Source organism: Cicer arietinum, chromosome 5 (genome assembly GCF_000331145.2).
Source record: "Cicer arietinum cultivar CDC Frontier isolate Library 1 chromosome 5, Cicar.CDCFrontier_v2.0, whole genome shotgun sequence".
In the NCBI taxonomy this organism is placed as follows: Eukaryota; Viridiplantae; Streptophyta; class Magnoliopsida; order Fabales; family Fabaceae; genus Cicer; species Cicer arietinum.
Genome location: NC_021164.2, coordinates 53,933,218 through 53,946,496, shown reverse-complemented (window position 1 = coordinate 53,946,496; position 13,279 = coordinate 53,933,218). Strand labels below are relative to the sequence as shown.

General features: G+C 30.4%; 2 protein-coding genes across 2 annotated transcripts; both read right to left on the bottom strand.

Moving 5' to 3' along the window:
* Positions 1 to 2,875: 2,875 nt before the first annotated feature.
* Positions 2,876 to 4,153, bottom strand: LOC105851985 (pentatricopeptide repeat-containing protein At2g44880-like). Its single transcript, XM_012715119.2, has one exon. The coding sequence runs from the start codon at positions 4,151 to 4,153 to the stop codon at positions 3,092 to 3,094; it is 1,062 nt and encodes a 353-aa protein (XP_012570573.2). The 3' UTR covers positions 2,876 to 3,091.
* Positions 4,154 to 5,734: 1,581 nt separating this feature from the next.
* Positions 5,735 to 8,877, bottom strand: LOC101504492 (zinc transporter 11). Its single transcript, XM_004498078.4, has 3 exons — positions 8,339 to 8,877; positions 6,706 to 6,761; positions 5,735 to 6,403 (listed from the first exon to the last, which is right to left on the bottom strand). Exons 1-3 carry the CDS (start codon positions 8,805 to 8,807, stop codon positions 5,873 to 5,875), a joined length of 1,056 nt encoding a protein of 351 aa, XP_004498135.1. The 5' UTR covers positions 8,808 to 8,877; the 3' UTR covers positions 5,735 to 5,872.
* Between the last annotated feature and the right edge of the window lie 4,402 nt (positions 8,878 to 13,279).

The following is a 13,279-nucleotide window of genomic DNA, read 5'->3' as shown; positions in this document are numbered from 1 at the left end:
CTGATAATTGGTTGAAATAATGTTATTAACGGGGTATATATTGTAGTGATAAATCTGTATACGATTGCATTTGTTCGTTTGGATGAGGCAATGTTAATAATAAATGATGTGGATATTATGCTCATGAATGTAACTGTTATTAGTTTGGGGTGAATTAATATGTGATATTGTACTTGTTTTATTACTGTATCTCTTGATTCCTAATTGTTTGACTGAATTAATGTTATTAATGATGTAGATATTGTGGTATTCTATTGTAAGGTTGTTTGTATGGAGTAACGATTATTATTAATTATACAGATATCATAATAATATATTTGTATTTTAAGTGTACTTCCTGGTTGTTGTTTTGGATGAACTAATAATTATTAATTACGTAAACATGATTCTGTTATCTTGTTACCGTATGTGTGGCAACTTGAATGGAATAATGTCACTAATTATGTGGGTATTGTACTGTTCTATTTATTGTTATTTATTTATTATTTATTGGTAAGAATTTTGGAGATGACCCTTACTTTTGGACAGATGACATTCCTAATCTACTTGCACAATCGGGAAAGTTTTCAGAAGAATAGATGGAACATCTCTTTTAATTCTAGGAGTAGTAGTGGTCAGCTTTAGGAAATTTATTTATGTTGAACTCTAGTCTATGCCAATTCTCATTTTATTACTACATTTCTGAACCTTACAATTTGAGTATTACGTATCTAATTGAAATACTGATGGATTTTAATTTAACGATGGATTATTTATTTGTTTGTTTGGAATCACATGAGAAATTATATATTTTGTTCGAAAAAAAAAAAAAAAATAGGATGTTACAACATGCCTCCACACCACCCTCCCCCAACCCTAATTCCATCCTTCGTCGTTGATTCCACCAAGATAATAGGTCCAAGATAATTCCAAGTTCTATTAAGAAGTAATAGAAGTTTGGCAAAATATTAATTTAATTAGAATTTGGATTCTTTTGAATAATTTATCTTCAATTGAAGTTCATATATCATCCGAACTAAATCATTTAGCTAATAACATATGTTAGTAAAATGGAGTGTGGAGAATCATACTTATAATTTTTCCGATTAAAGATTATAATTAGAGTTTAATTAATATGTGTTGTCAATATCAAAAGTTTTACAGTATCAACGCATCACAATTATTTACAGGGATGATTTTAAAGGTAATTTTAGTAAAAGTCAAATATTTATAATGATTTAACAACGATTGACTGACAATATAAAAATATTTACACTGAAAAGTATATAGATTAAATTCTTATAATTATGCGTTTTTATTTTCTAATTGTCTTATTTATACTAGAAACAAATTGAATTTATTTACGATCAACAATATGTTATTTAAACCCTCTTTTCCTAGAACAAACAACTAACTTATAGCGAGTAATTTATAAAAGAGAGTTAATAGCATAAAAGCTAGTATGATCAAAATAGAGATACTTGATAACGATTTTTTTTCTCACGAGCTTATAATTGTTTTTTATAAGTTTATAATGTTTTCTGATATGTTATTTTAAGCATCGTTTAAAAGTTATAATTTATCATATTTATTTTCTCATTAATTAAATTAAATATTAATTAAAAATATATTTTTATATTATTTTATATTTATCAATTAGTTGAATGGATAGTTTTACTAATTGTTTCAATTCAATCTATTAATTTATCTACTATATGTTAACTAACTTATTCTCTATAAATTCATCTACTGTTAATTAACTTATGTGTCATCCATTACTTTTTACCAAACATATCCTTGTTATAAATGATTTGTAATAAAAAAAAATATAAGATCAACAAATCACGGTTTAGTATTAGTTCAATCCTACCTGACTACACTAATCGATTAGTTCGATTTGATTTCTAAAAATATAGGTTTTTATTTAGAGGATTTCTAAAATATTGGTTTGGTGTCCCTAGAAAATGAAATAAAATGAAGGAGTTTGCTGTTAATTACTGTGATATTTATAAATCCAAACAAATATAAATTTTTATAAGAATGATTTATACGAGTTTGAGTTTATTATTCATAAATATAATGATATTAAACAAGTAATTGAGTTCAAGTGGTTAATAAATTTCATTTAAAGAAAATCTTAGTTGAAACAATTATTTTATTAAACTTTATTTACTTTCCATTCGAACTTTTAGGACTCTATTCTCTAGAAATTGAAGGGTTAAAACCAAAATAAATAAATAAAAATATAGTGATATTTAGTTTTAGAATCAAATTGTGTTTTAATTGCCAAAGAAAAATAGTTGATTGATAAGTATTTAGCTCATACCTTTGCAGGTGTAGATTCAAATTTTGTTTTCGATATAAAGACGGTTGATGAATAATATATAAGTATATTTATAAGCGTTTTTTTATTTTATTTTAATTTTTTAGTTTTTTCTCGATTGTAGTGAACTACTAAGATCTAACTCACCAATAGCATAACTCACCAAAATATACTTCATTGTTATTAGTCACACCTCTGTTTTTTTTCAGTTACACCTAAATAAATTACTTACACAAAATGAATTTACATAAAATTAAATTTACGTACATAGTAAATTAAGTTTATATAGGATACGTGAATTGAGTTCACGTAACCTATTTGAGTGTAACTGATGTTAACAAAGAAAAGAGGAAGAAAAAGGAAGAAGAAAAACAACCACTCTAGGGTTTCATAACATAGAATGAACCAAAACTAAAGTTAATAGGGTTACAATGAGTATATATATAAAAGAATAGAATTGTCTAAAATACCCTTACTACTAATATATAATAATATTATCTAACATCTCCCCTCAAACTCACGATGCATTAACATGGAGCATCGAGAGTTTGTCAACTAAAAAAAAAACAGATAGGAACCACCAAAGAAGTAGCACCACGAAACCAAATCCAAACAAACCAAGGAGCAACAACCATATCAAAATCAACAGATAGGAACCACCAAAGAAGTAGCACCACGAAACCAAATCCAAACAAACCAAACCAAATAGAACCAAACAAAACTAAATCATATCAAACCAAACTAAACAAAGAGAGAAGCAACAAAGCAAATCACTAGAGAGATTAGCAATCAAACAGAAGAAGCAACAGACAGAGCGACAACACAGAAGATCAAATTTTCAGCCTCATCCAAGTATCCAACCCTTCCTAGAAGGTCAATCATACAACCATAATGCTCAATCTGAGGCACAATTCCAAATCTCTCCATTTCTTTGAAGCATCTTCTTCCTTCCTCTACCAAACCACAATGGTTGCAAGCAGATAACACACTAGTCATTGTTATCTCATTCGGTTCAAATCCTTCCCGTAACATTGCTGCGAATACTTCTAACGCTTCCTTCGCACAACCATTGACACCATAACCATTTATCAAAGCATTCCACGACGATGTATCTTTTTCATTCATCTCCTCAAAAAACAATTTAGCTTTTCCAATTTCCCCACATTTTTCATACATATCAACCAAAGCATTACACACGTGAACATCTTCATCAAGTCGTTTCCTTTGCACAAACCCATGAATCCAAACACCCAAATCCAAAGAACTCAAATCAGCAACAGCAGGAAGAACACTCGCAACCGTCACTTTATTCATTTCCACATCCAAACTTCCCCTCATTTCCCAAAACAACTTCAACGCATCGTGTGGTCGTCTATTCTCACAATATCCCCTAATCATCGCATTCCAACTAAGCACATTCTTGACAGGCATACAATCAAACATAAATCTAGCCGCCACAACATCATCATCCTCACAATAACCATGAACCATACTAGTCCAAGAAATAACATTCTTATCCTTCATCTTATCAAACAAATCCCTCGCCAAATCCATACACTCCATTTTCACATACCCATCAATCATAACATTAGAAGCAGCAATATCTCTATCATGCATAACATCAAAAAGCTTCCTGGCCTCACTCATATCCCCACACCTAGCATACCCAACAATAACAGCAGTCCAAGAAACCAAACTTCTCACAAACATTTCATCAAACACCTTCCTAGCACTACCCAAAAAACCAAACTTCACATACATATCAACCAAAGAAGTCCCAACATACAAATTAACACAAAACCCATTTTTCAAAACAACACAATGAACCTCCAAACCTTCTCTCAAAGCCATACAAATAATACAGAAAAATACGACAAACACAATCACTGAGATAAAATAAATTAGGGATAACCTGGTGCTGTGCGAGCACGATTTCTCCCCCTACAAACGTCGTTTTACCGATCCGACCATTGAAGACGAAGACCTGAATGTTATGAACCTGCTGTCCAAAAATCAGCCAAATCCAACGGTTAACGAATGCGCAATCGATGTTTTTGTGAGACTGATTTCCCAAAATCGGGAACAGGGTTACTCTTCTCTTTTCTCTTTTGGTGGTTGTCTTTTCTATAAAAAATAGTCTCTCTCTTCTCTACGGTAGATCCCAAAATCAGGATGATAATTCTCAATCATCTCTTCATAACGATCAATCAAAATCCCCCAATAACCATGCAAATAATAATGATTCTCAAAGTAAACTTTACCACCCCATTGTTCTTTTTAGTTCGGTTGGTTAGAGCGCCAAACCCTATTGGGTTGTGGAAAGGTATATAGAACCCTAATAATTTTTTTTTCCGACTGATCTACTGAAAATAAACGAAAAGCTATAAAGAAGGGGTAAACCAGAATTGGGACACGGTTTACCGAAAACATCTCACTGAATATTGGAATGTTAGAAAAGAGAAACTATAATTATATTCCCTAATTGTTGGGAACTCGACAGCGGAATAGAAGCGGGATCATTCAAGGAGGATCGAAATAGGCTCTAGATACCATGTTAACGAAGAAAAGAGGAAGAAAGAGGAAGAAGAGAAACAACCACTCTAGGGTTTCATAACATAAAATGTAAAGTTAATAGGGTTACAATGAGTATATATATAAAAGAATAGAATTGTCTAGAATTGTCTAGAATTGTCTAAAATACCCTTATTACTAATATATAATAATATTATCTAACAACTGAAAGAAAAAAATAGTATGTTAAACAAAACTGAACATACTTTCAGGAAAAAAAATAGAAAAAAAGATTGTGGTTCATTTTGTTATGAGACAACTAAATATAATTTGTCCATTCTCTTGGCAATGTATCTCATATCTTTGTCTAGTCTCACGCCTTCAAATCTTCACCAAGTATTTTTAATAAGTGTTAAGTTTTGTTATGGTCCTTAGAGACACACTTGCTCCTTGCATTGTTTTTTAGAGTATGGATCAATGGTCAAAATGTCAAATAACTATGTCTATGTACACTATTTCCAAAATACAACATAGAGGCGTACACCCACAATCTTTAACATACACTCTTACCTCGAAATGTATGCTTCAATTAAGATGAATCAATCATGAATATTTTAGTTCAAATTTTGTTAGTCTTTACTTATTTCTGGATTAAATTGCGATTCATTAGAGTTCATTTTCCCTAATAGTAATAGAAGTTAAAAAAAAAAAATGGCAAAAATTGTGGAGCATTATGACTTCAAAACATAATACACAAAACATGCTCTTGCACATGGAGAGTGTTGAAATTTGAAGAACAGGAGTATTGAAATTTGTAACCTGCACCTATGGAACAAATAGAGTAATAGGTTATTGCCTAAATTGAAATGAGGCAAAACTGGACATCATTGAACTATATACCATCCTAATAAAACAAATTCGTTGCTATCTTTCAAAACTGATGATATTATTAAATCAAAAGCATATAATAAACAATTAAAAAGAAAGAAGCTAAGATAACCTATCGTAGAATCAAGCTATTAATTAACACATTATGATGCCTCTTCCTTCTGAAGCATCTTAGGTATCCCAGATCATCACAACAGCAATAACTCCTATCCCCAACAACACAGCCAAAAACTTCATATAAGGTGTATCAACTTTTGTATGTTTGTGAGGCACATAACCTTTAGCAAAGAGATGGTTTATCGAAACATAGATAAACACACCACAAGCTAGTCCCATTGATATAGCAAAAGTCCAATCTGCAACAGGACCTTGTGTTGTTGCATCTAAAACAATCCCAATGGCCACACCAATTGGACTAGAGATTGCAAATGCAAAAGCATAGGCTGCACATGATAGTAGCGGTCGATTCGGAACCATTCTAAGGAGTGCAATTCCCATGGAAATGGCTGCAAATATCTTGTGCAAACAGATTGTCCACAAGGCTTTCCATGCATCTGCTTTTGTCTCAGAAACTCCAATTGCTAAACCCTCGAAAACTGAATGAGCACAAAGGGCTATTATGTATACATATACAAATATGTATACAGTGTCTCCAATTGAACTATTAGATGTATGATCAGTGTCATTGGTGACAGCAGAACTCTGTTAACACAGAAAATGAAGAAAGTTCAATTAAATAAGTGGTGACAAGCCTAAATAATTACGATTTAGTTTCATATGCATTGACCCTGCAAAGATTTTTTACATTTTTAGTCAATCATAACGGTTTGATCTTTAAAACAGTTTGATTTTCATTATATCTAACATAAAAGTCATGCAAATGGTGGTATGTAATTGGTTGCCAGTGTAAAAGTTTTATGTTGTCGGTCTATCAAAATTATTCTCAATTAATTATTACTTTGTTTTGCAAAAAGTTTGTTGTTATAAAGGCACAAATATGTAACCTGATAATGTGAATGAGAAGTAACGCCATTGCCCCTTCCTTTGTCTGTCTCTGCCCCTGCAATTTGCACACACAAAAGAAAGTAGCTTTGTGTTAGACAAAGTGAACGTGAACGATGTGTTGGTTTTGAATTTCATATTTGTATTGATTCTTATGATAATGATTTCAAAGACAAATTCAAAAAGGTGTACTACATTATAGTATAAGTAAATGGATTTGATAAAATTGAAAGGTGAACTATGATATAGTAAAAGGAAATGGATTAGATAGAGTTAAACATTCATGCAATCACTTCAGTCATTAGAATAAGATCCGATGGTTCATATTTCAAATTAAATTTCTATCGTAAATTCGATGTAGTGATTTCAGAATGTGAACATGGCAACCTTCAACCAACTGTTGAGATGACTATGGCTACTGTGAGTATTGTTTACAGCATAAATTTTGAATTTACGTGACAAGACCGTAAATATCGAAATTAGGTTCTCTATAGTCATGTATTCATACAAACATGAACCTTGGATGACACAAAGATGAAGATCAGATAATTCATATTTCGAGTTTTCAAAGAAGATTCGATGAAGGAAGAATGAGCCATCCGATCTTCATCCAACTATCAAGATGTGAATGTGTGATTCCAACCGTACAAAATCTTGGTCCACAAATACCCAATACAGCACAAGACTTTGAAAAATCTAATGTCAAGTCAACCTTCATCCTTCTGATTCATTATATTACTGTAAACAATCATACTGATATGTAGAATTATTATATTTTTCTTTGTGGCATTCAACTTCTATACTTAAAGACTATTTATGATCCGAATCATCCCCACCAATAAAATTGTACCATATATTATTATCCCAAAAAGTAACAACAAAGTTCAAAGACAGAAAATTTATTTGAAAAATCAAATTGAATTGCATCATCAAAAGACTTAATCATATTAAACAAAAAAGAAAAAACAAAACAACTAAAGTCTATGATAGAAACACCATGATCACTTTTTGTTGCGTAAGCTACCCCAACTAAAAGTCAGAGGCTAATCCTGCAAAGTACATAAAATCCCTACAAGGGGTTGCCCTCACCCACTACTTTACCCTACACGTCTAGGGGGTAGGCCCAAATATAAGACTACTAAAGACCATCACTTTTAGGCCTACAAAAAAAAACTTATTTATCATTAATTTTTTTAAACAAAAAATGCCACACACATACAAAAAGAATACATGTATTAAAAGGTATATGCTAATGAGTGTCCTAAGAACATCATTTAAGATACTAAAATAGTAAGATTTTTTTGAAAGATGTGTATTCAATGCATTGTAAATTGAAACAATTGACTTTTTTGAAAAATAATTACTTGAAAATAATTTGAGATGTTAAAATGTGTCATTGGGACATAGGTTATCATTTGCTTGAAAATATTGTTAGGACTCACTTGCTATTCAAAAATAATTTGGGCCACCCTACACACAAGTGAGATATCAAACTCATAACAACTTCTATAGCACACCAAGTTGGTAGCACCATAATCATAATCACTTTCTCCCAAAAACACATTCACAAACATGATTTTAAAAATAAATAAAAAAACTAACTTTTAATTAATTTTTTTTTAAAAAAGCACCAACCTTGACCCTCAACATCAACTCCACTATGAGGCTTTTCCAAAAGCGAAGAAATAACACAATCAGCAAGCATAGTAATCAAATAACCAGCACAGGCCAGCATGAAAGCAAAAGGGTACTTTTTATCGGTCAAATCATCAAACGTTTCGTTTGCGTCACTCAGAAAATGCATCATTGCAGTTCCCAAAAACACTCCACCGGCAAACTGTGTTCCCAGAATCAAGAACGCTTCGTTCCATCTCAACACGTAAGGCGAAACACCAGCAATAAAAGTAGCGAAAAATATCACAATCAAGCACCAAACTTTCGCGAAGATTAAGGATTTTGAACGGAGGTCGTGAGGACTTTGGACATCAGAGTCGGTGTCGGAGTCACCATCGTCGTCGTTGTGGCCACTGTGAGCAGAAACGGTGAAGAAGAAGAGAAGGAGGAGAAGAGAGAGTAAAAAGAGGGTGCGAATAGAAATGGACATTGGGAAGAAAATAGAGTGAGAAAATAACAAAATAGCTTTAGAAAGGAGAGTTGTATGGTGTGTGGATAAAGAAGGAGGGGTTTAAATAGAAATAGAAATAAAATGAAGCTCATTGAATCTTTTTTTGTCTTCATTCTCTCCAGGAAAAACCTAATAATTAAAAACATGGTTGATAAATAACTAAAATTTAGCTGTCAAAAATGGTTCAATTTTGCCACCTATTCATGTTGTTTTTTCTCCCTCACATGCCGTAAAAGTGAAATATACAAAAAGTGCTTATATACCAAACTAGTTAGAGTAATAGAGATGTATCATAGATGTAAATTAATTTTTCATTTTTTTAAAGAGATTATTGATGATACTCACACACATTAAACATAAAAAAATTAAATATTCAATTGTAGTATTACAGAAAGTAAAATTGAAATTATCACTAAACTAACAAATAATTTATTTTGTAATTTTAAAAATAATCGAAAAAGTCTAAATTTTTATTTATGATCTTTGTAAAATTAATTTTAAAAATAATTTTGTATCTATCGAGAATTTTTTTTTCTTTTCATTTTCACGCAATTACAAATTTACTATGACTAAAGTTAAACTGTATTAAAGATGAAATAATTATGATTCACAAAAAGATGCATACAAGTCTAATCCATATATTTTTTTGTGAATAATATTTGCATATTGCTTTTTGATTAATTAATCTTAATGAATTTGAGAAGAGTCAATGGAGTAGTCTGTGTGGATTTGAGTTTTGGAGAGGAGTAGGACCATGTGAGCTGTTAGTGACGTTTGATGAATTGCAGTACGGTTTTTAACATTGTATTATTGTACTACACACTTATGTTGTGAGTTATTATGACAAAGAGATATTGTACTACATTGGCCAATTTATCGTTGGTCTTACTGGTTGGTTCCAACTTGCAAGTTCCAATCAATTTGGAAAAAGAAACGCATCTACTACAAAACGTGTGGCACCCATATTAATAACTAGAGATCCTTCTTATCCATATATATGATGTAGTAGCTGATAATGAAATATGATCAAAAGATATTTTTATCTGATTTAAACTTAAATGGGATTAAATATATCTTCAGTTTATATTTAAATTTCTGGCGAGTGTTTTTGTGGGATATGTATAGTTTTAATTACTTCTGTTTTTTTTTTTTTACCGTATTTGATTTGCTGAAAAATAAATGATCGATTTAATTGTATTGTGTTTGATTTTAGTATTGTTTATTAGAATGAACAAAATAAGAAGATATTTAACAGGACAAAAATTACATATTTATATAACTTTTTTTTTTATGAATATTTACATTCGAAATATATATATATATATATATATATATATATATATATATATATATATATTCAGTTTTTGCTATTGACTTAGCACTTGTATTCGGCTATACCATCTCGTAGTCAAATACATATGTTCAGTTTTAGCTACTAACTTATCACATGTATTCAGCTACAACATGTTGTATTCGAATACAACATTGTAATATATATATATAATTAAGTTTTACATTATTTTATGAGTAAAAAATAAAATAGTCCATATGACACATTTTAAATACTAAAAATTTACATTAAAAGTAACAAAAATTAGACTTTCAATGAGTTGAAAACACAATTTTCTATATATTTATAATTGAATCTTTCTACATTTAATTTGTTGGGGCACTTGTTAACATTTACGTTATTTTATTTGTGTTGTCCATTGTCTATCAAATGTAGTACAAGACAAAAAGTTGTTCAATATTTTAAATGTTTAAATGTAGATTAAACGAATTTGATGTGTGTAATATTTTAACTTAAATAAATTGTCTTAAAATGAATATTATTTTCGATTTTCAATGTAAGATCAATTATATATATTTTTTAATTGTGTAATCTAACTAATACTATGTATATTATCCCCAAATCATTATATTTCAATTTGCATTTATACAATAATTGATAATAAGTATAATTTTATAAAATTATAATTATCTCAATATATATATATATAAAATTTAATTCATATACATTATCAATGTAAATATTTTTTTTTAATGTTAGTCAATCATAGTCGTTAGATCAATAAAAATATTTGATGTTTGTTATAACTATTTATAAAGTCATGTTGATCAATGATTGTGATGTACTGACAATATAAAAATTATTTTGGTGATCGTAATACATGATTTTTCACCAATCCACCATCATTCAGAGGAGACATAATTGGATTTATGCTCTCACGCACCAATATCGTAATTAGGTTTATGATGATCAATTTATTAGACACAAGATGGTAAATTTCTTTAATGATCTATATACCTCTGAATCCCATGATAACCAAACCCTTTTTCCTCATCATACATATCCTTTTTACTCTACTTACTCTTAATCCTAAAGGAATGGATCCTTCCTCAACAACTGAGTTTAGTCCAATTGCTTTATGTAATGTAATTTATAAACTTGTTACCAAGTTAATATCTAATAAGCTAAAGGAAATGATGCCTAAGATTATATCACCTAATCAATAATCTTCATTTTCGACAGGAGTACCACTAATAATTCTATTATCCTTTAGGAAGTCATCCATTCTATGTAGTCTGCTAGAGGCGAAATTTGTTATATGATGATTAAGCTTGATCTTGCTAAAGCTTATGATAAAATGAAATGAGATTTTATAAAGGATTGTTTGGATCTTCTTCATTTTCCCACACAGATGCTCAACATCATTATAGCATGTATATCTTCATCCAAAATGAATATCAATTGGCATGGTTATCCTTCATCTAATTTATCTCCTACACGTGGCCTTAGGTAAGGGGACACATTGTCACCTTATCTCTTTGTTATTGCCATGGAGCGAATTAGCCATTGTATCCTTGATGTCGTACATGATTGCTCGTGGAAGCCTATGAAATATGGTCGTAATGGTCCTTTGACGTCTCACTTGATGTTAGCTAATGATATCTTTCTTGTGGTCGAGGCCTCCACTGAACAAGCTATCAAAATCAAAACCATTCTTGATTCCTTTTGTCTACATTTAGGTCAACGGGTTAATACTTCTAAATCTATAAAAAAAATCTTCTCTAAAAATACCCCTCAATTGGTTGAAGAATCCATAAGTATGTTGTGAGTATTAAGAGCACTAAAGATAATATTTTTCTCTAAAAATACCCCTCATTTGATTGAAGAATCCATAAGTAATATTGTGAGTATTGAGACCACTAAAGATATTAAGAAGTGTCTGGATGTCCTAGTTATTACTAGTCGAAAGGATAAGTATTCCTACGCTTTCAAAGTAAATAAAGTTAGAAATAAGCTCTCTTGTTGGAAATCAAACTCTCTATCTATGATTAGTCAGATTACCCTTACTCAAAGTTGTATCACGAGTCTTCTCAATTATATGATGAAATATACTATTATTCATATGTTTACTTTTGACAATGTGGAGAGGCTTTGTTGGAATTTTATATGGGGGACTTCGACCAATGTTAAAAAGTGTCACTTAATCTCTTGGAAAATATTTGTAAGTCGAAGGATGATAAAAGTATTAGTTTTCGTAATTTGGGAAGTGTTAACATAAGTTACATGATGAAGCTTGGTTGGGAGTTATTGACCAAACCTAATGCTATTTGAGTTAGAATCATGCAAGCTAAATACAAGTTTGGTAATTTGACAATTTCATCTATTCATTGTGGTTCTAATGCTTCTCACATTTGGAGGGGTATTGCAAATAATTGGCATTTTGGTTGACACTGGTGTTTTCTGGGTAATGCGTAGTAGCCAATAAATCGTTTTTGGCAAGATGACTAATTTCATGGATTGGGTAAACTTTGTGATAGTGGTGTGAGAATCCCTTCTCATTATCAAAATTTTACTGTTAGTGACTATGCTTCTAATATGAGTTGAAATTGTAATCTTATTAATCAATCTCATTAATTTGAGTACTTTAATTGCCAACATTAAATCTCCTTCTACGGGTCTTGTTGATTTCTCAATTTGGAGATACTCTAATGATAGTTTTTTCTTCATTAAATTTGTTTATCATGCTTTGTTAACATGGTCATCTTAAAGATTTTGGATGTATTGTTCTAATTTTAAAAATTAGGCCCTAATAAAAAAATGCAATTTTAATAATTCAAAAAATTGGTAAAATAAATTTTAGTCGCTATACACATACTAATCTACATGATGCACGAAATCTCTACACATACTAATCTATACCATATGCCATTTGATTAGATTAATTCATGTAACAAGAAAAGATGTACAGATAACATGTCACCTTTACATATTAGACTCAAATATACATTTCAACCACAATAACATAACAACTACAATTCTACTCATAAAATACACTAATTATAGAATCCAAAATTACAACAACATACACCACAATATCTATATTAATTAGCATATCTATTAACATTTCTGTTATTTCAGGTATAGTCGGAATTAATCACCG